General features: G+C 53.1%; 1 protein-coding gene across 2 annotated transcripts; it reads left to right on the top strand.

Moving 5' to 3' along the window:
* The first annotated feature begins 5,138 nt into the window (after positions 1–5,138).
* On the top strand, positions 5,139–18,954 carry CLEC18C (C-type lectin domain family 18 member C). Of its 2 annotated transcripts, XM_038538338.1 has the most exons (12): positions 5,139–5,512; positions 6,051–6,142; positions 8,185–8,424; positions 13,212–13,309; positions 13,698–13,819; positions 13,954–14,061; positions 14,614–14,706; positions 15,101–15,207; positions 15,782–15,911; positions 16,213–16,309; positions 17,135–17,226; positions 17,731–18,954. In XM_038538338.1, the coding sequence occupies exons 1-12, from the start codon at positions 5,398–5,400 to the stop codon at positions 17,766–17,768; spliced, it is 1,332 nt and encodes a 443-aa protein (XP_038394266.1). In that variant the 5' UTR covers positions 5,139–5,397; the 3' UTR covers positions 17,769–18,954. The 2 variants fall into 2 exon arrangements, with proteins under 2 accessions (XP_038394266.1, XP_038394267.1); XM_038538339.1 differs by lacking the exon at positions 14,614–14,706.
* Positions 18,955–26,538: the final 7,584 nt, after the last annotated feature.

The following is a 26,538-nucleotide window of genomic DNA, read 5'->3' on the forward strand; positions in this document are numbered from 1 at the left end:
AACCTGGCCTCGGTCCGAATGCCCGCACCGCCTCACCCTTGGTGTATGACCCTGGGACGGTACCTTTCCTGAGCCACCTGTGTAGTAGTCACCCATCACCGATAGAGACTATCGGGAAAGAGACCGGGTTCTATAGGATGTGTATATATAGAGAGATTTATCCAAAGATTTGGCTCACCCGACCGTGGGGGCTGGCAGGTCTGAAACCTGCAGGCAGGCAGGCGGGGTGGGGACCCCAAGGAATAGTTGATGCTGAGATCTCCAGTTCAAGGGTAGTCTCGGGGCAGCATTCCTTCCCCTCTGGAGACCTTCGTCCTTGGATGCCCAGCTCCGCTCCTACAGGCTCCGGCTTGGAACCTCACAGCAGCCTCCCAGGGAAGCTGGGACCCTGCATGCGTCTAGTCTCTCCAGCCCATGACCGCGAGGGACCGATTCCCTCCAGTCTTGAGGAACAAAGGCAGCTGGGACCCCTGGCCACAGAGGGGAGTGTCAACACGGGGGCTCCTGGCCAGAGTCTCACCACAGCAGAGATGCCCCACTTGTGACAGAGACGCCCCACTTGTGACAGGCTCTCCTGCTCCTGCAGCTTCTCAAATGGAAGTTCGGCAGCATCATGGGAGGGACATCCCAGTGGCAACAAGCATGGAGCATGGGAAAGCACGACCCCGGGGCACCTGGGTGGCTCAGTGGTTGAGCATCTGTCTTTGGCTCAGGCCATGATCCCAGAGTCCTGGGATGGAGCCCTCCATTGTGATCCCGGCTCAGCAGGGAATCTGCTTCACCCTCTCCCTGTGCCCCACTCCCCTGCTCATGCTTGCTCTCCCTCCCTCCCTCCTCTCTCTCTCCAATAACCTAAAAAGAAAACCAAAAGCAAACAAACAAAAGCAAGTGCCCATTCTCCTTTCCAAACCTCCTTAGTGCAGAGGTCTGGGCCTGACGACACACCTGCCTGTTCTAGGCTCCACCTTTTTCTCTCAAAATGCTTTGTAAACGTGAGGTCCCTATACTCTCCTCAGCAGGCGTTAGGCACAGACTCTCCTTATGACCTGGTGCCACACCTCGTCCCAAATGTAAAATTCCCTTTGCCTGACTGGGACCTGCTTGCCTCCCCCAGGCGGGATGCCAGGTGTCAGACTGCGGCTACTCAGCCTGCCAGGAACCAAGAGGAACAAGAGAGGGGGATGCAGCCTCAGGCTCCTGCCCACTGCAAGCCCCACCGCACCAGCCGAGGCAGAGGCAGGATCTGGGGTCTCTGGAGGGTGAGGGACCCCTCCGGCACCCAGGAGCCCTCCCCAGAGAAGCAGCCCTGGCCTAAGGGAGCCGGCCTTGGGCAACGCTGGTCTCCTGCCGCCCCAACCATGCAAAGGCCTTGGGTCTTACTCTTTTTCTAAGAGCTTAAGCATACGCTTTTGGTGACTGAATTTTTTAATTTTATGTTTATTTTTTATCAAAATAATGCGGATACTAGTTTTTAAGTCAAGCAAAACTACAAGGCTGATGATGGTAAAAGCAGTTCCCCGACCAAGCCCACCCGTGGGATTCTCGGCCAACTCTCGCAGCTCTTTCTTCTGGTGCTAAGTCCATCTCCTCACCCACCCTTATACTGCTGTTTCTCATACTTTAAGTTCAGAAATCCTCCCCTGACTTAGACCATGATGTAGCTCTCACACCACACACATACTCCTTCCCCCCACTTGCCACCTATATTTTTATTTTATCTTTTTAAATATTTTATTTATTTATTCATGATAGACATAGAGAGAGAGAGAGGCAGAGACACAGGCAGAGGGAGAAGCAGGCTTCATGCAGGGAGCCCGACATGGGACTCGATCCTGGGTCTCCAGGATCAGGCCCAGGGCTGAAGGCGGCGCTAAACCGCTGAGCCACCCAGGCTCCCCACTAGGTCCCTTTTAATGCTGACTGGTTCTATATTATGGCCACACACAGTTTATCAGTTCAACATTCAAGGGACCCGTGGGTTGTTTCCAGCTTTGGGCGCTCACTTGGGGCCAAGTATGGACGTGTGTGTCCATCTCTCTTGGGCAGTTAACTAGAAGCAAAATTTCTGGGATTCACAATAAGCATATATTTAACTTTTAAGAGACTGCCAAACTATTCCAAAGTGTCCTTTTTTTTTACATTGCCACCGGCAATATATGCAATTTCTGATCTCACTACATCTCGCTAAATCTTGGGAGTGCCTATCTCTTAGACTATTCTCATTTTCCTGGATATGTAATTGTATCTCATTGTGGCTTTATTTTTCATTTTTTAGTGACTAATGTTTAGCATCTTTTCATGTGTTTTTCTCCATTCATACATCTTTTGTGTGAAATAGCTATTAAAATCTTCAGCCCATTTTTTAAAATGGTCCTTTATCTTCTCATTGTTTCGTTGTAAGTGTCTTTGAGTACTGCATGTAAGTCCTTTACCAGAGATAGTATTTAAAAATATTTTCTCCCAGTGTGAGGCCTCTCTTTTCATCTTCATGTGATGGCTTTGAGAACCAAAACTTTTTAATTTTTACTAAATCTGCTTTCACAATTGTTTGTTTTATGGGTTGTCTTTTTTGGTGTGATATCTTTTTTTTTTAAGATTTTATTTATTTATTTATTCATGAGAGACACAGAGAGAGAGAGAGAGGCAGAGACATAGGCAGAGGGAGAAGCAGGCCCCACGCAGGGAGCCCGGTGTGGGACTCGATCCCAGTACCATGGGATCACACCCTGGGCCAAAGGCAGGCACTAAACCGCTGAGCTGTCCAGCGGTTTACAGGATCCCCTGTAGTTGTTTATTAAAAGAAATTTTTTAATTGTACAATCATGTCGATAAGCAGCTTTATTCATAATAGACAAAAGCTTAAAACAACTCAAATGTTCCTCAACAGGAGAATGAAAATATAATTAACTACTACCAGCAACCAAAAACAAACAGGGGCACCTAGGTGGCTCAATCAGTTAAGCATCCAACTCTTGGTTTCGGCTCAGGTAGTGATAATAGGATTGGGAGATCCAGCCCCTGCATCGGACTCCGCTGTGATCTCAGTGTCTGCTGAAGTTTCTGTCTCCCTCTCCCTCTCCCTCTGCCTGTCCCTGCCTCATGTGCATGTGCATGTGCACGCACACTCTCTCTCATAAACAAATTTAAAAAACCAAGAAACAAACGACAAAAACAACCTACTGAAACAGACCACAACATAGATGAACCTCACAGACATGATGGAGGGTAAAGGAATCTAGGCCTTAAAGTGTACATATCCTAGGAGATGGTTTATACAAAATTCAGAATGATAAAACCAATTGACAGTGATAGAAACCGAAGAGAAGTTGCTTCCTGGGCAAATCCGCCATCTAGGAAGGGAGGTGCCCCTTCTCCACACCCACCCCAAACACTCAGCAGGCTCCCGTAAAAAGCCTAGGCCCGGGAAGCAAAGTACAGTGCCCTGGCTAGTGGAGTCCTGCTTCACTCCAGGAGGCCCAGGCGTGGAAGTGACAATCAGGGTCACACAGAGAGTCTCAGTTAGAACCAGGTCTTCGGTGGTCTGGTGTTTTATCCCCTCAGGTCCTCCTCTTCCAGCTCCTCAACCTGGCTCACCTAGGCCTCCATCTGCAGCAAGCTAGGGCCCCTCGAAAGTCATCCCCGCCCCCCTCCGGGCCTCAAAATATATTTTCCTACCTGTCCCTTGTACCTGGCCTCGTGCCACACAGGAGAACTGCCACATTTTTCTTCGAAGCCCAGGAGCAAGAACTGGGTTTGTTCCCACGCATAGAGCAGGGCCATGGGATTTGAGCTCAAAGGGCCATGATGTAAATTAAAGCAGATCTGTACCAGAGTCTAGGAGTGTGAAGACAGAAATCTCAGATCAGCTGGGGCACCCCTGTGTTCACCAGGTGACCTGAGGCCAGGTCCCTTAGACGCAGGGCGCCAGCTTCCTCAGCTACTAAATGGCACGGCATCTGCTATGCCCAGTGTTGTTGCAACAATTCAGTGAAGTCACGTGTATGGTTGTGTTTTGTGAGCTCTGTAGAGAAATGTCACTATCACTAAGCATTGCTAGGACCCAGGCAGGATGAATCTGATGTTGTCTGGCTGTCCGTTTGAGGGAGATGAAACTCCTGAGGCCCTGGGTATCATGTAGGGGGACATACAACCCCAGGCCAGCTTAGGGGTTCCTTGCTTGCCCCAACCCCCGCCCCCACTCCCCACCCCCATAACGATACCCACTTTCCATCAGTGTTTCTCCCCAAGAAGCCAAGCCCACTTGTATCTCAGCAGAGTTTCCTGGAAGTTGACACCTGGCTCTGAGAGGGTGTTGGCCTGCAGGTCAGGGCTCACACAACCTCCAGAAGGAGGAAGTAGTTGGCTTCCAAGGCTGTCCTTTGCGGTGAGTGAATAAGCTTTCATCTTCCCGGAGGGGTGTGGGGGCATTTGGCTCTGGCCTGCAGGACAGCCTTGTCTTTTCTAAGAAATGTGGGCCACGGTGCAGATCTGTTCCAATTTATTCTTGTGGGATTGTGTAGGCCTCAGCCAGGAGGCCATTGGCATTGTGGCACATTTGCTGCCCTCCTGCTACACTGCCTGTTAGTCTAGAGCCTGACTTCTTCCCAGCAGGACTCCAGTCAGCCAAGGGCATCACGTGTTCTCCTCTGCTTGCCTTGCCCTCTCCTGACCTGCAGACATGTGGGGTTGAGGGGTACTCTGGGGCTGGGGCTCAGCACCCCCACACTGCCCAGACAGACACTGCCCAGAGTCCTAAGGCACTCTTCCTCCCACAGGTGCAGCCCTAGCCCGTTCCTCTACAAACCCAACACCCCAGTGCCCCCACCCACCAGTGGTACCTGCCTGGTATGTGGTTACCATCCGCCTATGTTTAATTCATGGCCGGGGGTTGGGACGAGCTTTCCAAGAAAGGGAAGAACTCCCTTGGGGTCTTGCCCAGTTTCTGCCTGCCTGCCCTGGGCCTGGGCCTGGGACTGGAGCTACCAACGGCCTGAAGGACACCGTCCCAGGCAGGGCACGGCCATCATTTGCTAATCCACAGCCCTGGAATGTCTGCGGGCCAATCAGCGGGGTCTCCCAGGGCTCCCCGAGGGCTCTAATAATCCTGCAATGATTAGCAGGGGCCACAGGGTCAGTGCACACTGCTCGGTTGGTTGTCGTGGGCAGGGCTGCTGGCCAGGCCCTCGGTTGGAGGAGGGAGGGAGCCCTGGGATTGGAGCTGGCTGTCTCTTCATGCCAGTTTGACAGGAGGCTTTTTGGATAAACCAATTACTCACTAGCCTCCCCCTTTTGTCTGCCAGTCCAGCCTGACTCCTTGAGATTGTGAATAGCTCTATCTAGCCTGGGAAGCAGGCTGGACGGCTGAGCCGGGCCACACCCGGAGCGCCCGACAGGCCCATGCTGCGGCCAGAGCCCTCCGCCAGGCTGCCCTTGCTTCTGGCTCTCCTCGGCATGGCCTGGATGGAGGTGCAACTCCTCCCATTACAGGAGGGACAGGCTCCGACACCTGGAGGTAAGGGGTCCCTGAGTGAGGAGCGGCTGTGAGCTCTGCAGAGGGTGCTAGGGGGCTGCTAGAAGCCAGTTCCCAGGCTTGAGCTCTGGGCAGGCTGGTGTGGTTTAAAGGGCCCCCCTCAGGTCGTCCAGGGACCCAAGATGGTTGAGGGAGGCTGGGACGCAGCGGGGCTTGGGGGTGGGAGGGTGCAGAATGAATGGGAATGGGCCCGGGCTTGGGGGTCAAGAAGGAATGCCAGCCCAGAGTCTGTAGCTGGGGGCCCCAGGGCTGGCCCTCCATGCACCTGTCACCCCAGCCTCAGCTCAAGGGCCCCTGAACACCTGCCTTCCGCGCCGCCCTGCAGCTCTGTTTGGGGGCCCTCTGCTCAAGCCCTCCAGGAGGCCCACCATCCCCCCAGGCCACTTCAGCTCTTGTTTCCTAAGGGCAAGGCTGCCCTCTAAGTTGCGGTGGCGAATCCCCGACCCAGGGTCACCCGGGTCTGGGGTGGGGCAGGGGGTGTCCTGCCGTGCAGGGGGCCTGACCTTGTCTCCCACCCCAGCCCTGAGCAGCAAGGAGACGTTCCTGCTCCTCTCCCTGCACAACCGCCTGCGCAGCCGGGTGCACCCCCCCGCAGCCAACATGCAGAGAATGGTGAGTACCCCAAGGCGGTGGGTGCGCCCGGGGCAACCCTTGCCAGGGCCAGGCGCCCTCCCGCCGACGCCGACGTCCCACTGGGGGGACCGGGCCTGGTTGCTAGGGCTCCGCAGCCTGCTTCCCAGCAGGGCAGTCCTTCGGCCTTTCCTCACATCCCATCCCGTTGCCCTGGAGACCAGAAGACAGGGAAGGAGCCTGCAGGAAAGAGGCACTCCACAAAGGGGTCCCAGCAGGATGGGGGCCAGGAGGCCGAGGGAGAAGCCCAGGGCGCGTGTGACCGGGACCCAGCGCTTCCCGTGCTCTGTCTGCGCGGCTAGGGGGGGCCCTCCAGGCTCCCCGCTCACTCCCTGGGGCCGGGGGAGGACATGCAGGGTTTCCCACCACCCTGAATGGCCTGCAGGGTTGGCAGTGTTGTCCCGGGTCCCAGGAGGGAGGGCAGGACGGTGTGGGGGTGGACAGGGTTCCCCATGGCTGCCTCCCATACACTCCTCCGGCTGGTGACCTTGAGAGCTCCCGGGTCAGGTTCCCAGGAGGTGGGGGTGGGGCGCGCGGGCGGGAGGGGTCCTTCTCCCCCTTTCCCGCTCTCTGCCTCTGGTCAGGCCCAGGTCCTGGCTGCCACCGCCCATGCCCCTGCTCCCAGCTCCAGGCTGGCCTGGAGGTGCTCCCGACCATCCGGGCCGCAGTTCCTATGCTTGTCATGCCCCTTTGGCCAACGTCTTAGAAAACAGTATTTCTGGGCCGCCTGGGTGGCTCAGCAGTTGGGCGTCTGCCTTCGGCCCAGGGTGTGATCCCGGGATCCGGGATCGAGTCCCGCATCGGGCTCCCTGCATGGAGCCTGCTCCTCCCTCTGCCTGTGTCTCTGCCTCTCTCTCTGTGTCTCTCATGAATAAATAAATAGAATCTTAAAAAGAAACAAACAGTGTTTCATAAAAGATAAGAATGGAGCCCTACCACTCAGCCTCCCTCACCTCTCCGGGCCTCTAGGGTTTTTACCCCAAGGAGGCTAGGCCTCTAAGGATGGTGCAGGGGCCGCCCAGGCGTTCCCCACTGCTCCGGCTCCACTCCTCCTCAGAGACAAAATCACATGAGCCCCCTGCCAGCCCACTGTGGGTCCGGCCCTGAGCACAGCACTGTCCACCCTTTTACTCCCCAGGACAATGTTACCCTTATCTCACAGTCCCCGGTTTACAGCTGAGGATGTTGAGTCTCATGGAGATTAGGGGACACACAGCTGGAATGAGGTGGCTTGGCTGGCCCAGGGTGTGGTGATGGGGTGACCCCAGACTTCTTGATGGCTGAGCCCCTCATTTAAGAGGAGGGGGGACCGTTGGGTGGCAGTGGGGGTTCAAGGGGAAATCTGTTGGTATGTGGGTGGGAAGGGAAGATTAGGGCCGATCCAGGGAACCGTGCTGGCTGGGACCAAAGCCCTGAGGCCAGGAGCCTCTCTGGTCCTGCTTCCCTGTTGGCATCCCTACACACTCCAAGGCCGGGGGAGGGAACAGGACAAAAGCAGCGTGGCTGCTGAGGCCTTCTGCGTCAGAGACAGGCCAAGGGGAGCCAGCAAGCCTTTCTGACAATGGCTAGGGCAGTCGTACCTACCTAACGGCAAACATAACAGCAGTCCGAAGGGCTTGGGCCCTGCCCAGGGCTCACATTACCAGACAGGAAACACTACCACAGAAGCCCATCCCCTCACCCAGGCTGGATGGCTCCCTCAGGTACGCCCACCCCTCTCGGGCTGGAGCCTAAGCAGGGCCAAAGGGCACCCACACGGGGGTCAGGAGGACAAAGCTCTCAGTCCCAAGTAGAGCCAAGCTCTGGGTCAGGTGTCCAGATATCGCTGGTGCTTTTACCAACACCTCTTGGAGAGCCCCTTGCAGGTCCAGTCTGACCTTCCCTGGCCCCTGGAGAAGTGGAGGAAACAAGACTCCCTGTCCAGTGCTCTCTGCATGAACCCACACCTTGGTGAGGGGGGAGTTGGATCCCTAAGACCTGGCCCAAAGGTCTCTGCTGACATCTCTGTTTTGTCCTGCCCCCAGGACTGGAGCGAGAGCCTGGCCCGATGGGCTCAGGCCAGGGCAGCCCTCTGTGGTGCCCCAACCCAAAGCCCTGCATCAGCACCTCGAGCCACCCAGCAAGTAGGCTGGAACGTGCAGCTGCTGCCCATGGGTTCGGCGTCTTTCATCTACGTGGTGGGCCTGTGGTTTGCAGAGGGGCAGTGGTACAGCCACTCAGCAGCCGAGTGTGCCCACAATGCCACCTGCACCCACTACACTCAGGTGAGGCTGTGGCACTGGCTCCAAGACCCTGGGCCACTGGGGTCAGCTCAGAAGGGCTACAATTTGTCTTAAAAATTGGTGGTTGTTTTCCCTCTGATTTGTATAGTTTTCCTTTTTTCAGCTTTAAATATGAACTATTTCTTTAAAAAAAAGATTTTAGAGGCAGCCCGGGTGGCTCAGCGGTTTAGCGCCACCTTCAGCCCAGGGCCTGATCCTGGAGACCCGGGATGGAGTCCCACGTGGGGCTCCCTGCATGGAGCCTGCTTCTCCCTCTGCCTGTGTCTCTGCCTCTCTCTCTCTCTGCCCCTCATGAATAAATAAGATCTTTAAAAAAAGATTTTAGGGGATCCCTTGGTGGCTCAGGGGTTTGGCGCCTGCCTTTGGCCCAGGGCGTGATCCTGGAGACCTGAGATCAAGTCCCACATCGGGTTCCCCGCATGGAGCCTGCTTCTCCCTCTGTCTCTCTCTCTGTCTTTCGTGAATAAATAAATACAATCCTTAAAAAAAAGATTTTATTTATTTGTCAGAGCAAGTGAGAGAGAGAGAGAGAGAGAGAGAGCAGAAGCAGGGGGAGGGGCAGAAGGAGAAGCAGGCTCCCTACTGAGCAGGGACCCCAATGTGGGCTCTATCCCCAAACCCCAGGATCATGACCTGAGCCAAAGGCAGATGCTTAACCAACTGAGCACCCAGGTGCCCCTAAATATGAACTATTTCAAACATAAATCAAATAATGGACTCTCTTTACCCACTCCCTAGATTTAGTAAATGTTTAACTATATTTGTTTCTCATCCTCTAAGAAAAACAACTGGACAAAACTAAAGCCCTACTCCTGCCCTCTCCTCTGTCCCTCCCCAGAGACGACCTTTCTGAAGTCCAGGTGGATCCCTCCCAAGGACATTTCCTCTGGTTTATTCTATATACCTATCATTGTTGAGGTGCTAGGGCACAGCGCTGAAAAACACAGACCGAAGCCAAAGCATGTTTTACTACCTTTACTACATGTCTAAGTGTTTTGATACCTTTACTCTTTTTGCAAGTGGGTCATATGTTATTAAATCCTATATGATTGCTCTCTTGGTGTGTCTCATGTACCACCCAGACCATGTCTCTAAGATTTACTTCCCTGGATTCAGATACACAGGGGTGATTCACTATGAATAAACTGCAATGTAGAGGCAGCTGAGTTATTTCTACTAGCTCAGGTCCTCTTGTGCATATGTGTCCAGTGTTTCTCTAGGATGCACTTGGAAGGCAAACGGCTGGGTCGTAGCAGGCAGCTCTAGGAGTTCACGAACTATTGCCAAAGTAACTGTTCCAACTGTATACCCACCCATGGGTCAGTTCTCACCTCCTCAGTATTGCCAGGCTTCTGGATTTTGGCCTACTCCAGGCTGTGGAATGCATCCTTACTTGATTTTTAATTTGCACTTAACTTGAAATTGAGCATATTTCCTAATCTGTTAATTATCTGTTCATACCCCCTGCCCATTTTTATAACATGGTACATCTTTTTCTTACTAATTTTTAAGCATCCTTTCTATATTCTTTCTACTTTTTTTTGGTCATATTGATAAAAATATTTTCCTAGCATATAGCTTGTAATTTTTCCTTGTTTATGTTATATTTTTTAAAAGAGAAATCTTTTAGAAGATCTTAATGTTAATTAAACCATTTTCTCAATTTTTTTAAATGTATATAGTCCATTTGTTTGTAGTATTATGTTTAAGAAATCATTTCTGGGGCACCTGGGTGGCTCAGTGGTTGAGCCGTCTGCCTTTGGCTCAGATCACGATCCTCCTAGGATGGAGTTCTGCATTAGGCTCCCTTCAGAGAACCTGATTCTCCCTCAGCCTATGTCTCTGCCACTCTCTCTCTGTGTCTCTCATGAATAAACAAATAAAATCTTAAAAAAAAAAGAATTTTCTAGGAGCCCTTGGGTAGCATATTTGGTTAAGTGTCTGACTCTTGATTTCAGCTCAAGTCATGATCTCAAGGTTGTGAGATCCAGCCCCACACCTGCTTAGGATTCTTTCTATCTCTCTCTCTCTCTGCCCCTCCCCCACCTAAAAAGAAGGAAGTAAGAATCCTTTTCTACTCTGACATCAGAAATAGATTTTCTTCCAAATTTAAATTTTTCCTTTTTCATATTGGCATCATTAAGCCACCTAGAATTTTTCATGCAAGGTGTGATATAGTTATTTAATTTGATCTCTTTCCAGATGGGCACTGACTGGGTGGCTCAGTTGGTTAAGTGTCTGCCTTTAGCTCAGGTCATGATCGGGTCCTGAGACCAAGCAGGGAGCCTGCTTCTCCCTCTCCTTCTGATGCTTCCCCTGCTTGTGCTCTCTCTCTCTCAAATAAATGAATGAAATCTTAAACACACACATATACACATACATGCACAAATGGGTACCTTTGGTTAATTATTAAATCCTTCCCTGAACTGACTCATCATGCTACCTCAGTTATACACCAAGCTACATCTGCCCATTGGACTATTGCTGAGTTCTTGATTCTATTCTGTTGCCTTTTTTATCCCTGCCTAAATCATGTTTTAATTATTATGGCTTTATAAAAAAAAGCCTTGAAACAAAAATTCTCCATACTATTATTATTGTTCAAAACTGTGTAGCCTATGCTTGGCTCCCAATTCTCTCATAGGAACTTTTAAAAATATTGCCTCTCTCGGCTTACAGACATTTCTTTCTAGTCTAAGTTTGTTAGGGGTTATTTATTTAGGTTTTGTTTTTAAGTAATCTCTACACCCAACTTGAGGCTCAAACTCATGACTCCAAGAGCAAGAGACTTACACTCTATGACTGAGCCAGCTAGGTGCCCTTGTTAAGAATTTTTATTTATTTATTTATTTTTGTTAAGAATTTTTAAAAGCATGAACAGGTCTTGTGGTTTATCAAATGTTTTTTCTACATCTATTGAAATAATCATATGGTTTTTCCTTAACTATTAAAGTGATGCAATACATTAATAATTTTTAGATGTGCAGACAAAGCTGCTACAAAGAGACTAGATCTTGCTGGTCACAAATTTTAAATATTTTATTATAGAAAATTTCAAACATATACAAAGCAGGCAGAATAATATCACCCATCATCCATCTCTGACTATCAACTCATGGTCTCATGGCTCATCTTGTTTCATCGATATCCTTTTCCTCTCCTCTCCTATTATTCTTTTCTTTTAAAAAAATGTATTTATTTGAGAGAGAGAGTGTGTGTGTGCGTGTGCCAATATGGGGCTCAATCTCACAATGCCAAGATCACAACCTGAGCCAAAATCAAGAGTCAGACACCAGGGATGCCTGGGTAGCTCAGTGGTTGAGCGTCTGTCTTTGGCTCAGGGCGTGATCCCGGGGTCTGGGGATTAAGTCCTGCATTGGGCTCTCTGCAGGGAACCTGCTTTTCTGTCTGCCTGTGTCTCTGCCTCTCTCAGAGAAATAAATCAAATCTTTAAGAAAAAGAGTCACTTACCCAACTGAGCCACCCAGGTGCCCCAACCTTTCCTTACTTCTAAGTTATTTGAAATTTTATTGCATTGAATTTAGAGAATGCAGCCCATGGGCTATTGTTCCTTTGGTCTTTGTTGAATCTTGCTTTGTGGTTTAGTAAAGGGTCAATGTTTGCAAAAGTTTCATGCATTCTTAAAAAGAATGTATGTTCTCTAATTATTGGGTACATGTGTCCGTGTCTCCCTACTTCATAGTTGTCATTTTGAGTGCTACAGGGAGTTTGCTTAACTACTCCCATGTATCGACTATTGGTGCTGTTTCCAAGCTGTAACTGATTTTAAGATTTTAAACTAAGTTTTGAGTACTATCAGAGACCTGTACCTGATAGCTTTTGCTGCATGACATACTACCCCAAAGTTTAGCATCCTATGCTTCGGTAGGTTGGCAACTGGGTTGGGCACGGTGAGGAGGTTCTTCTGGTCTTTGCAGGCCCACGAGCAAGTGCAGTCAGCTGCTGTGTTGGCTGAGAGCTGGCTGTCTGGAGTGGCCTCAGCTAATTCATCCCTGCCTGCAGGGTCTCCTGAGACCTAGATTCAAAACCAGCTCAATAGCCCTTTTTTTAAAAAAAGACTTTATCTTATTTATTTATTTGAAAGAGAGAGAGCGGGCGGGGGTGGGTGGGGGGACAGAGGGAGAGGGAGAGACTGAGAATCCCAAGCAGACTCCACGCTGAGCTTGGAGCCTGACCCAGGGTTCGATCTCACAACCCTGAGATCATGATGTGAGCCAAAAGCAAGAATCAGACGATTAACCAACTGAACCACCCAGGCACCCCCAGCTCGATATCACTTCTGCTGCATTCTGTTGGCCAATGCGAGCCACAGGGCCAGCCAGATTCAAGCCTGGAAAAGACAGTCCTCCTCTTGATGCAATGAACTGCAAAGGCACATTTAAGAGTGGGCTGTAGGGAGGGGGAAGGGTTGTAGCCATGTGTGCCATCTGTCGCAAGGCCTTTGAGGTCCAGGACTTTCTTTGCCACCCTCCAACCACCCACAATTCTCTCCTTTCTTGGGGTATCTGCTGATCCGAACCTCTCCACTGTCCCCACCCAGAAAACCTCCCTAGGCTAGTCCCACCTGTCCTCATAGCTCTGCCCAGCACAGCTGCTGCTCCTGAGGCCCTCAGGGAGGTCTGTCTGCTTAATTTGGGGCAGAAGCTGTGTCTCTCCTCTCCAGGCAAGCATCATCAATGTTGTTGGCTCCCAGACTGGGAGTGGGGGTGGCCCGTGACAGGGTTTCTGAGCCATTGCATCTCCTGCAGCTTGTGTGGGCCACCTCGAGCCAGCTGGGCTGCGGGCGCCATCGGTGCTCTGGGGCCCAGGCAGAGATGGAAGCCTTTGTCTGTGCCTACTCTCCCGGGTAAGCCCCCACCATGGCAGCTACTCTGCCACCCACCGCTGGGCTGGAGGGTGGGGGTGCCTCCACCCAGGGGAACACTCAGCCACCCACTCAAAGGCCTTTACCCCTTGGTCCATACCGTCATGGGGAGAGGGAAGGAGGAAAGGGAGTGAGGAAGGGGGAGCCCCCCAGATTCCGGCCAAGCAGAATGTGGCTTCTCCTCCAACGCCCTTCCTTGGCAGCACCATTCTGCTTTGCCCAGTGGAAGAACCGAGTCTTAGTATTATTTGGAGGCGATCTGTCCTTTCCTAGGATGTCCCGCTGTGTCCCCCAGCTCCCTAACTCCCCGCATGGGCCAGAAGGAGCCGAAGGCCGGGCCCTAGCAGCCCTCTGGTGCTTGCTCTCACAGAGGCAACTGGGAGGCAAACGGGAAGCCCATCGTCCCCTATAGGAAGGGCTCCTGGTGTTCGCTCTGCACGGCCCGCGCCTCCGGCTGCTTCAAAGCCTGGGACCACGTAGGAGGGCTGTGTGGTAAGCGCCCCCCGCCCGCCTCCGGCTGGGACCCCAAGTGCTGATCCTCGTGGAGGGCGGCAGCATCTTGGGGGGGCATCGGCCTGGCCCGCCTGAGGGAGGCCCCTTCTCAGCGTCCATCCCCGTCTGACCAGAGGTCCCCAGGAACCCATGTCGCATGAGCTGCCGGAACCACGGACATCTCAACATCAGCACCTGCCACTGCCACTGTCCCCCCGGCTACACAGGCAGATACTGCCAAGGTGAGGGGCACCTGGAGCTCCAGGTCACCGCTGCCCCGGGGCGGGGTGGGGGCACCCAGTGAGTGGCGTCTGGGCCCGGGCCCAGGCAGGCGGCCTCAGGGGGCGAGGAGGGCCACGCTCTTGCGCGGCGTGGCCAGGGGTCGTGTTGCGCTCGCCCGGAGGCCCGGAGCGTTTGGAGAGTCCTGAGGGAGCGTGTGGGTACCGACCGGGCCCTCGCAGGGAGAGCGCCGCGGCCTGCGGGCCCTGAGCCGTGGGGAGGCCAAGCGGAACCAGAGCTGGCGGGAGGAGGACGTCAGCAGCATCTAGGAGTGGGCTCTGGTCCCACTGCCCCCTCCCAGCTCTGTGACCATGGCAGGTGACCCCCAAGGCCAGCCTGCTTCTCTCTACAATGGAGACTGAACCAGACACTCCGTGCGGCAGCAGCCGGAAGCCCTGAGGGGTTCCGTCCCTGAGGGGTGTCTGGTCCCGCTGGCCTTTCCCCACACCCTGAGGCGCCCGAGGGGCAGCACGGCCCGGGCTGCGGGCTGAGCTCCGACCCCACCCGCCCGGCAGTGCGGTGCAGCGGGCAGTGCGTGCACGGCCGGTTCCGGGAGGAGGAGTGTTCCTGCGTCTGCGCTGTCGGCTATGGGGGAGCCCGGTGTGCCAGTGAGTCCTGCCCCAAGGTCCCCCCATGAGCCAGGCCACCCCTGGGAACCGCCCCCCCCCTCCCAGCAGGGCGCCGGGTCCGGCTCAGACCAGCTCGCAGGAACCCACTCTGGGCTTCTGTCCCCCACTCCCTGGTCAGTGACGTCACCCTGGGAGCTTGAAATTGACGGTGGCGGGGTACTTACATCACGGAAGCTGGAAATGCTGGGAACTTTTTCTTTTTCCCAAGAGAGAGCAAGCTGGTTGTTAGTTGTTACACATTCCCCGGCACATGACTCTCGAGCTCGGGGAGGGTGGTCAGAGGAAGGGGCTTCCAGAGCTCAGCTCACGGGCAGGATGAAGGCGTAAGGAGTCTGAGGTCCCCCCACACACAGTCAGGCTCCCCTGTTCCCAGCCAAGGTGCACTTTCCCTTCCACACTTGTGACCTGAGGATCGATGGAGACTGCTTCATGGTGTCTTCGGAGGCAGACACCTACTATGGAGCCAAGATGAAATGCCAGGTGACGGTTGACCCCTGCCTTCCCAGGGATCCCCAGGGGCTCAAGTGAGGGTCTTAATGGAGGGCCTTCGATTTCTCCTGACCTGACTCTGGTGGTTAGCATAAAGCAGGATCAGAGGCCTGTGGAAGCCAGGAGGTCACTTAATAAGCCAAGGGACCCAGGGGTGAGGCACTACTCGACCCCCAACTAAGGAGCCGTCCTGATTCAGCTCTAGCTACCATACAAGTGTCCCAGTTCAGGGAGGCCAGAACTTGGGATTTTTCAAGAAAATCAGAAATTCAGATTTTCAGTGGCATCACCCGAGTGTTAATGTTGGCAACCAATTCAAATGTATTTAGGACACCGAACAGATGCAGCAAAAGCCTCCCAAGGGCAGGGCCCTGCCGGTGTGGGCCCCCGTGCCCAGAGAGAGGAGATGCAGGCGGGGAAGAGGGAGGGGGCCCCTAATCTAAGAAGCAGGAGGCTGTGGGATGGGGGGAAGATGCCCCGGGCCACGGCGGGGTGGCGGGATGGGCAGGAAGGGCTGGCCTGAGCTCTGGGGCGCTGCCAGTGCAACCTGGAGTGGGGGTTACAGGAAAAGGGCGGGGTGCTAGCCCAGATTGAGAGCCAGAAGGTGCAGGACATCCTTGCCTTCTACCTCGGCCGCCTGGAGACCACCAACGAGGTGACGGACAACGACTTTGAGACCAGAAACTTCTGGATCGGTGAGTGCCTGGTTGGTTGGGGGGAGGCAGGAATCTGGGTTCTGAAAACCCACCAGCAGACAGTCAGGGGATGGTGAGGGCTGGGGGCCCAGAATGGGGCTGGCAGCCTCCTTCCCCGGGGAGAACACGGAAGGGAGGGAGAGGCAAGCACTGGGGGCCAGAAGAGCAGGGAAGAGGGTTAAGGGCGGGCAGCAGAAAGGGCATTAGGCAGCAGGCTCCAAGGCAAGGGTGCTCCTGTCAGGAGCCTGGGCTCCGTGTGGGGCCCCCGGGCTGGGGGGCCAACTCAGCTGTTGTGGCCCAGGGCTCACCTACAAGACCACCAAGGATTCATTCCGCTGGACCACCGGGGAGCACCAGTCCTTCACCAGTTTTGCCTTTGGGCAGCCTGACAACCAGGGGTGAGTCTGGGGGGCCCTCCCTGCCTGGGCTCACTCTCACCTGGGCCCATTTGTGGAGGCTTCAGACACCACTGAAGAACCTACCCCCAGCCTGTCGCCTGGCTGAGCCCCCTGAGGGCCTGGCCTTCCCTGGTGCCCGGGTGCCAGCTGGGAGGGAGCTCCAGAGGCTTCATCCATTGTCCCCTCAGCTGTCCCTCCATCCCTCTGGTATCCATCCACCCCTTCACTCACCATGCTCTCTGCCTATTCAGCACACCGATCCTGGCGGTCTTTAGCAATCCTCCCACCAGCCTTCTGGTTATGTGGTCCTATACCCTGGTCTTCAAAGACCAGGAAGGCCCAGGGCAGGAGAGGCAGGGGTGGAGGAAGTCAGGCTGTGTGGCCACCAAGGGCTCCAGAAATCTGGCCCACGATCCCTCAAGCTGGTCGCTGGCAGCCAGGCCCCTGCCCTAGCAGTGAGAGGACCTCGGCCTTCCCCGGCTCCCAGGCGCACCTTCCTCTGCTTGGAGGAAGGGCATGGGCCTGTCTGCTCCAAATACGGCCCCACCCCACCCCCGCTGGCATAGCTGAGTCCAGGCACCGGGTAGGTGGAGTGCTGAGAAGGGGGGTGTGCTGAGAGCCCCCCGCCCCCGGCTTTCCTGAGAAGAGCTACAGAGGCCTGAGGACCAAGCACGGGAGCCTGGGCATGGGTCTGGAGCCCAGCAGCCTCGAATGTGGGGTGGGGCTCTTAGACACAGAGGGCCCGCCGGAGGGGAAGATGGAAGCCTCTCCCAGACTCCTAAGTTCATTCCTCCACGCTGAGCACCCAACATCTCGGCCTGGCAGGTTTGGCAACTGCGTGGAGCTACAGGCGTCAGCCGCCTTCAACTGGAATGACCAGCGCTGTAAAACCCGAAACCGTTACATCTGCCAGTTCGGTGAGGGCCCTCTCACAGCTCCCCTCTTCTGGCCACTGTCCCCTGAGGTCCTGCTGGCCCGCTCCAGGTCCTAGGCATCCAGCTCCCAGACCTGGAATGTGTCTGAGCACGCAGGGCCGCGGGGGAGTCCTGCTCAGGGCTCTGTTGTGCCTGGGGGCCCCTGAGGCCCAGGGAGGAGACCCAAGCCCAGCTTCACATAGCGTGTCCACGTGGCGGCAGGGCTGGAATACAGCCAGGCTGGGGATTTCTCCAAGGTCCCTTTCCTCCTGTCACTAACGCTACTACTTAGGGACCTGTTGGGTTCACTGTGTTCCCTGATTCCCTAGAGCCCAGTGAACTATGGCCGGGAACAGAGGTGAACAGAACTGGCCCCCAGCAGCCTCTGCTGGAAAGGTCTGGGGCTCCACGTGGGAACATAACCATCAGGACCAACTGCAGAAAGGTCCCTATCCTAGGATCACCTGAGCCGCCACTGACCCTCTCTCTGTTTGGCTTCCTTTCCAGCTGAGGAGCACCTTTCCCGGTGGGACCCGGGGCCCTGAGACCCGGCCGTGCCTCTCCCCTGCCAGCACCTGGATATGCAGTCCTGCTTGCCCATCTGCCCACCTGTCTGGACCAGGGGCCAGGCCAGGACTGCAAGCCCAATGTGCACAGAGGTCTCAGCCCCCACAGGAAGTGAGGCCGGGGGTACCAGCCAGGCCCAGAGGGTGTCTGCTATAGGGGGAGGGCAGCTGGGGCCCCTCAGGCAGCTCCTGATTGGGAAGATGGGTGTCAGGCACCCAGACAGGAGCCAGGGCCAGCAGTCAGAAGAGACCACTCTCTTCTGTGTGTGCCCGACCCTCTGGGGCGGATGGAGATGTCTCACTGCCCAGGGTGCACCCCACAAAGGATTAAATTATCAATCAGCTGGATTTGTGACCACTTGTTTTGAAGGGGAACTCAGCCGATCCAGGACGATCCTGGGAAGACCAGAGGGGGCCTGAGGCTCGCTATGCACCCCAGTCCCATCCCTGTTCACCCACATGACCTGGGCCACCCTCTGGAAGTTTTCTGGCCTGAGCCCCTGAATGACACACAGATTTAGAAGCTTTATTTGCATCCCTAACTTCCTGCTCCAGCTCTTCTCACCACTGCCTCTGTCAGCTTTGTGCTTCCACTTGCACCCTCTCCCTGTATTCACTATGCCTGCTCCTACATGTTCCTGCTTCCTTTGTGGTTATCTGAACAGGGGTATGTCATGACTCCGTCTCCCACCTCTCCCTACAGTGGGGATTGCCCACCTGTGTGTGGGCAGGTGAAGACTGGGAGTTGCCCTCATTAGGGCCCAGAAAGCAGCCCCAACCCATTTGTACACTGTGATGTGTGAATGTGGAGTTGCTTTGCTGGCTGGAGGTGGGAGTGTGGCCTGGGACCATGGATGGGACAGGGCCAAGCATAGCAGCCACCAATTTTATTATGGTTGCAACCAATAGAAACATAGAAACAGCTCTGACTCATCATGGCAGAAAAGGAAGCTATCAAAAAGACAGTGATTTAAAAATGAGCAAAAGATATAAGTAGACAATTCTCTAAAGAAGCTATGCAAATGGCCAAAAAGCATGACATCACTCGTCATTAGGAAATCCACATCAAATCCACAATGAGACACCACTTCACACCCATGAGGACAGCTGTTATAAAAAAAAAAAAAACAGACAATAGAGGCACCTGGGTGGTTCAGTCAGTTAAGTGTCTGCTTTCGGCTCAAGTCATGATCCCAGGGTCCTGGGATTGAGCCCCACATTGGGCTCCCTGCTCAGCAGGGAGTCTCCTTCTCTCTCTCCCTCTGCCCCTCCCCCTGCTTGTGCTCTCTCTGTCTCTCTGCCAAATAAATAAATAAAATCTTTAAAAAAAACAGTAATAAACCCAAACCATAACAATGTTGTTGAGACTTGGACCAGCTGGAACCCTCATATATTGCTGGAGTGAACAGTTGGGTGAGTCCTCAAAAAGTTCAGCACAGCTACCATCTGACCCAGCAGTTCCACTCCTAGGTATGTACCCAAGAGAACTGAAAACAAGTACTCAAATCCTTATACACAAAGATCCCAGCAGAGTTATTCCCAACAGCAAAAAGGTGGAAACCACCCAAACACCCACCAGTGGATGAGAAGACGAACAAATCATGGTGTGTACGCTCTGTAGAATATTACTCAGCTATTAAAAAAAATGAATAGAGGTACCTGGTGGCTCAGTGGTTGAGCATCTGCCTTTGGCTCAGGTCATGATTCCTGGGGTCCTGGGATCGAGTCCCACATGGGACTCCCCGCAGGGAGCCTGCTTCTCCCTCTGCTTGTGTCTCTGCTCCTCTCTCTATGTCTCTCATGAATAAATAAATAAAAATCTTTTTAAAAAATTGAAGAACTGATACATGCTACATGTTGGATGAACCTTGAAAACGTTAAGTGAAAGAAGCTTGTCACAAAAGGTCACACATTGTCTGATTCCATCCATATGGAATACTCAAAATAGGGAAATCCAGAGAAACTGAGCACATATTATTGGGGATTGCCAGAGGCGGCAGGAGAATGGAGAGTAACTGCTCGATGGGTCTGGGTTATATTTTGGAATAAGTAACGTTTTGGAACTTAGAGGCGGTGCTCCCACAACACTATGAATGTACCCAGTGCCAGCCAATGGGTTACCTTCGTCTTATGCAAATTTCACCTCAATCTAAAAACAGCCCCCAAAAACAAAAAAGCACAAGCCCTGGTCACAGGATCCACAGGGAGAGTCAGAGGGCCAGGCTGAGGGTCTATGCAGTCAGAAATAGTGCCCCAGATTCTGCTGCAAAGTCAGGCCAGGTAGACACTACCGCCGCCGCTGCCGGGCACTGCGGAGCATCCCGGGGCAGCCCCACCTGTGCCCCGACACCTGCTGCCGCCTGGATCCCGACCCCAGCTTCCCCTCCAGGGCAGCCCCCCCTTCCCGCAGTGAGCCATTCCCCGCCCATGCGCTCTCCGTGCTGGCAAAGGCGCCCTCGCAGGGCGGAGGTGAGCGGAGGTGAGGGGACGGGTCTTACCTGAAAAGTCCATCCCAGCGGAGGAAGGCGAGAGTGGCCCGAAGCACTGGCCTCACCGGGGAAGGAGGTAGAAAAGCAAATTCTCGGCTGCCCGCAGCCGACTGACTGGTGAGGGTGAGGCCCCATCAATTGGGTTGTTTCGGGGTTTTTTTGCTTTTAGGCAGAATTTTATTTATTTATTTATTTATTTATTTATTTATTTATTTATTTATTTATTTATTTATTCATGAGAGATACGCAGAGACAGAGAGAGGCAGAGACCCAGGCAGAGGGGGAGGCAGGCTCCAAGCGGTCCCTCATGCGGGACTCGATCCCAGGACCCCGGGATCACCACCTGAGCCAAAGGCAGACGCTCCACCACCAGTGAGCCACCCAGGTGCCCCCGTTTGTTTAACAAGCTGTCCAGCTACTGCAGACGCAGGCTCTGGTGGGGAACGCCTGGCAGCGGCCAAGAGCGTGAGCCCTACGGCAGGCCGCCTGCCTCTGCACAGGCTCTGCCGCTTACCGCATCCCCTTGCACGAGACCAGAGCCCAGGGCCTGGACCTGTGTGGGTCTTAGCACTCCCACTCCACGCTCCCCATGCTGGGACACCCCCCTTCCCGCTCCCCCAGTCCCAGGCAAACCTCTCTGCCCCCTGGGCTTCTCCTGTAAGATGATAATAAACCGAGTTGGTACACAGAAGTGTCTGGACCAGAGCCTGAGACTGCAGTAAACACCGATGAACTTCAGCTCATGCCCAAATTTTTTTGATTCCTTCATCAACAGAACACCATCTAAACCTCACCTGTTAACTAAGTAAATTTGTGAAATAAGTAAAGTGCTTAAAACTGGGCCTGGTGGCTAGTCAATGCCAGTCGGTCTTAGGCTCATTTTCCTTCTTCTTCGCTATTAGCCAAGATTAATTGGCCACAGTGAAGTCTAGGTTTCGAGCAACTGATGTAGGAACCAGTTAGGGGCAGACGGGGCCAGGCAGGGAAAGATACGGGAAAGGCCTCAGAGTCAGGCTCCTGCCCATTCCAAGTAAACAGAGATAAGACAGCAAAAACAGAAAAAAATACACCTGGCTCCCTAGCTCCAAAATGTTAGGGAGTATCCCCTTTAAGGGCTACTAGGTAATCCCAGAAATATGTCATTGAGGTGTTATCAATAGTCCCTGCTGGGCAGCCCCGCTGGCTTAGCAGTTTAGCGCTGCCTTCAGCCCAGGGCGTGATCCTGGAGACCAGGGATGGAGTCTCACGTCGGGCTCCCCGCGTGGGGCCTGCTTCTCCCTCTGCCTCTCTCTCTCTCTGTGTCTCTAATCAATAAATAAAATCTTAAAAAAAAAAAAGTCCCTACTCAAACCAAGACTCTCAAGGCCTTGGGCTACCTGACTAGGCTCCCAGAAATCCCAGATGTAGAGAAATATGGAGGAGATACCGACCAGAGAGAAGGGAACACCTTGTGTGGGCTCATATTTAAAGAAACATCTTGTTTGTTATTATGATAGTTATAAGTCCACCATGTTTGTTCTAAATATTCACCCTGATATTGACAAGAAATTTACCAACTTCCCTGGGCAGGTTCCTATAAAAGACCATAAAGCCCTCAGTGGCAACCCTGTTGGGACCCCTCTCGCTTTTGAGAGCTTTCTCTGTGTCTCTGCTTAATAAGCTGCTCTCGCTTTGCTCACTCTCTGTTGTTGTCCCCGACATACATTCTTCGACTCCGTGGGACAAGAACCCAGCTCTCCCGTATCACAGCCATCAGAGCGAACCATTCGAAGCACCCCAGCTACTCGACTGGCCCCACGGAGTTCTAAGCGTCAGTCCGTGAGCCTCGCCTCACTGTCTCCCTCTCCTCCAGCCTCAGAATCCATTCTCTGATCACTCTGCCAGTTAAATCAGCCAATATAAATTAGCGAGTTCTCTTGGTTCTTGTGGTGATTCAATATCCTCCTTCTGGATTTGAAGTCCTTGACCCCTGGGGCCTACAGGGGTCTCACTGGTTATTTCACTCTGGGGAAAAGGAGAGGTGACGGGGTAGGGGACACAAGGGGTCTCCTTCACGGCAAGGTCATGGCGGGGGGTGTTGTTTAAGGAAATTCAAGGTGCGGCCACAGTTGCATGTGTGCACTGGCCACCCCTCAGCCACATAGCACCCTAACGGTGAGGGAGGGGAGGAAGGGTGCCCTAGGCATGCACCCAGGAGAGGGGTATGGGTTTGGCAAGTAGCTGGCAAGTTTCTGCCTCTAGGATGTTCAGGACGCCCAAGAGGTGGTTTCTGCCAGGGAGGGAGGCTCCATCGGAGTGGGTGTGTGTGGTGGTGGAGGGGGGCTGTACCTAAGTCTCCCACCTTCCCAAAGAGCCCTGTCCCTTTATTTTTTTAAGATTTTATTCATTTATTCATGAGAACACAGATAATAAGAGAGAGAGAGAGAGAGAGAGGCAGAGACACAGGCAGAGGGAGAAGCAGGCTCCATGCAGGGGCCCGATGTGGGACTCGATTCCTGGACTCCAGGATCAGGCCCAGGGCTGGAGGCAGGCGCTCAACCGCTGAGCCACCCAGGGATCCCCCCTGTCCTTTTTTTTAAAAAAAGATTTTATTTCTTTGAGAGAGAGAGAGCACAAGGAGGGGGAGCAGTAGGCAGAGGGAGAGGGAGAAGCAGGCTCCCCGAGGAGCAGGGAGACCGATGCAGGACTCACTCAATCCCAGGGTCCTGGGATCATGAGCCGAAGGCAGAAGAAGTCAGACACTTAACCAACGGAACCACTCAGGTGCCCACCCTGCCCAAGGAGTCCTGTTCTGATGGCCTGTGCCCTCCCCTCTCTGGTCTTTTCCAATTAGAGACCTACCAAGGGTGTGAGGCCACCTGATGGTGTCATTTTTTTTTTTTAAGATTTATTTATTTATTTGAGAGAGACAAATTTGAGTGGAGCAGGAGAGGCCAGAGGGAGAGAGCAAATCCCAAGCAGACTCCCTGATGAGCCGGGAGCCTGATGTGGGGCTCGACCCCAGCACCCTGAGAGGACACAAGCTGAAGTCAAGAGTCAAATGCTCATCTCATGCTGAGATGAGCACTGGGTGTTATGCTATATGTTGGCAAGTTGAATTTAAATAAAATATTTTTAAAAAGGAAAAATAAAATAGTGTAAGCAACAAAATAATAATAAAATAAAGTAAAACGGTGTAAAAAAAAAAAAAAAAAGTCAGCCGCCCAACCACCTGAGCCATCCAGGCACCCCCCTGATGGTGTCATTTTATAGCCATTGATCAAGTTTTAAGATTGGTTTTCCTTTTCTCTCATCCTTGTAGCTGCGATGTATAAAAATTCCCCAGTTTTCTAACCATGCCCTGAGCAGAGCATTTGGGTTCTGAGCTTGTCTTTCTGTCCTTTAAGCTGTGTGGCGCCATTAGCACAACCCTCTGACCAGCAGCCCTTGACTTGGGAGTAATCTTTACGTTCTTCTATGTCAGGAGCTGCCAATCCCCAAAGCCTTGCCTTTGAGGGGCACTTTGTTCTGGGGGACGGCAGGATTAACTGTCTCACCATGGCATGCCCTGGGCTGCCTGTATCCTGTCCCTTAATACTGGCTGGATTGTCACCGTGCCCTGGCCACTTGCCAGCCTTAGATCACTCCCATTTCCCTCTGGGCTTCCTGCTCCTTCCATGCCCGGTCCTATTTTGCATCAATCAAGGTTCTTGTTCTAAGCAACAGAAACTGATTCTGGCGACTCCAAGCAGAGAAGGAATTTGCCAAAAATACAGGAGCTCTCGGTAAGGTCAGAGGATCAGGTTTAGAAGACACCCCACCTCCTCTGCCGGGCACAGATGCCACAGTCAGTGTCACCAACGTGGGACGGAAGTGCCACCCCCTTTGAATGCGGGACACAGCTTGCTGCTGCCACCATCTATTGCTGACAGCTCGAATTCAAAGTCAGGCATGGGGTCTGATGGGAGGGGCCACGTTCAGGCCCCAGGAGCAAGGAAGATTGGAAAGGGAGCCAGAAAGGGGCATTTTCGGCTTCTTTCCTGGGATGCAGTTTCTGTCTCAAAGCTAGGAGATACCTGTAACTACAGGAAGGGGGCTCAGATGCCGAGTGGCCAGAAGAATGGCTGGTGTCTCCTGCAAGGAGCCACCTGGTCCTCCCAGGACCAGGGCCTACTGTGCTCTCCTTGTCCGCTCATGCCGACACCCGGGTTCTCACCCCCTCTTTGGATTCTGTGCGGGGCAGAGCAGGCAACAGAGCAACCTGATGGTGCAGCCTGGAGGCACTGACGGAACTAGACTCTGCTTCCAGCTGATATCACTGGGTCCCTTCAAGTATGCCCTCTGACTTCTTTTTTTAAAGATTTTATTTATTTGTTTATTTATTTATTTATTTATTTATTTATTTATTTATTCATTCATTCATCCATCCATCCATCCATCCATCCATCCATTCATTCATTCATGAGAGACACACAGAGAGAGGCAGAGACACAGGCAGAAGGAGAAGCAGGCTCCTGGTGGGGAGCCCGGATGCAGGACTTGATCCCGGGACCCCAGAATCACACCCTGAGCTGAAGGCTGATGCTCAAACCCAGGTGTCCCTGTCCTCTGACTTCTTGGAACACTGTAGTGGTTGCATGGCAGGGGACTGGGATCCCACCGCTCCTCTCAGCTTGCTCTCCACCCGTCCCCGGGCACCGTCGCCTTACTGCCAGATGGGGTACTAAGAGCATCTACCCTGCAAGGCTTCTGTGAGCACTGAGATGACGGATGTGAAGTTTGTAGCACAGCGTCTGACAGATGGTTGGGATTCAATCATTTCTGGCTCCTGGTTGCAGTATTTCAATATTGGGGATGATACAATGACTCCTCCTTTCTTCCTGGGAGCTCTATGAAAATAAGTGAATACCCTGCGTCCATTTGATGAATTCAGGATGGACACATCTGGGAGTCGGCTCGGGGAACGCTGGAGACCAGCTGTCCCATATGTCCACCCCCTTCTGCTTCTCTCCTCTTTCCTTATTCTAGTCCTTCCTTCCACTTGGTCTGTTTCCATCTTCTGTTTTCTTCCCACCTGACCGCTGATGTCTCCTGTCCTTGTGTCATCTGCTGTCACTATCATGACTCCTGTTCATTCACTATCCCGCCTGTGTTTCACAATCAGGCACTCACCGCCTGGGAATGCAAGATGGCATGTCCCTCTACAAGAGATGAATATGGAGCAAAGACTTCCACTCTGCTTCAGGTGCTTGACCCCTGTGATAGCTAATTGTATGTTTCAATTTGGGCCATGGGGTGGCCAGAGATTTGGCCAAACATTATTTTGGGTGAGTCTGTGAGAGTGTTTTTGGACGAGATCAACATTTGAAGGGTTTGACTAAGTAAACCACATTGCGCTCCCCAGTGTGGGTGGGCCTCATCCAATCAGCTGAAGGCTTGAATAGAACGGAAAGTTTCACCTTCCCAAGAGTAAGAGGAAACTCTTCCTGCCTGACTGCCAGGGAGCTTGGACATCCCTTTTTTCCCTGCTTCCAGACTTGAACTGAAACTTTGGTTCTTCCTAGGTCTCAGGCCTGCTGGTCTTTGGACTGGAACTATGCCATCTCTAGTTTGCCGACTGCAGATCTTGAGATCTGTCAGCCTCCATAATTGTGTGAGCTAATTCTTGATAATAAATCTCTCTCTTGGGATCCCTGGGTGGCTCAGCAGTTTAGCGCCTGCCTTTAGCCCAGGGCGTGATACTAGAGTCCCAGGATTAAGTCCCGCGTTGGGCTCCTGGCATGGAGCCTGCTTCTTCCTCTGCCATTCTATGTCTATCATAAATTTAAAAATCTTAAAAAAAATAATAAATCTCTTTCTTGGGCTGCTGGCTGGCTGAGTTGGTTGAGAGTCCGCCTTGGGCTCAGGTCATGATCCTGGGGTCCTGGGATCGAGTCCCACATTGGGCTCCCTGCTCAGTGGGGAGCCTGCTTCTCCCTCTCCCTGTGTCCTCTACTCATGCTTGCTCTCTTTCTCTCAAATAAATAAATAAAATCTTTTTTTTAATTTTTAAAAAATAAATCTTTTTTCTTAACATTTTATTACTTTTTTTTTAAATGAGAGAGAAAGACAGAAATAGCAAGAGAGAGCACAAGAAAGGAGGAGAGGGGGGCAGCCCTGGTGGCTCAGTGGTTTAGCACTGCCTTCACCCCAGGGTGTGATCCTGGAGACCCGGAATCGAGTCCCACGTCAGGCTCCTGCATGAAGCCTGCTTCTCCCTCTGCCTCTCTCTCTCTCTCTAC

The sequence above is a fragment of the Canis lupus genome, chromosome 5 (genome assembly GCF_011100685.1).
Source record: "Canis lupus familiaris isolate Mischka breed German Shepherd chromosome 5, alternate assembly UU_Cfam_GSD_1.0, whole genome shotgun sequence".
NCBI classification, from domain to species: Eukaryota; Metazoa; Chordata; class Mammalia; order Carnivora; family Canidae; genus Canis; species Canis lupus.

Excerpts from the sequence above, each read along its gene's own strand:
- CLEC18C (XM_038538338.1), top strand. The coding sequence starts at position 5,398 with ATGCTGCGGCCAGAGCCCTCCGCCAGGCTGCCCTTGCTTCTGGCTCTC. Across the intron at positions 8,425-13,211 it reads CCTGCACCCACTACACTCAG|CTTGTGTGGGCCACCTCGAG; the intron begins GTGAGGCTGTGG and ends CATCTCCTGCAG. Across the intron at positions 13,820-13,953 it reads CCACGTAGGAGGGCTGTGTG|AGGTCCCCAGGAACCCATGT; the intron begins GTAAGCGCCCCC and ends CCGTCTGACCAG.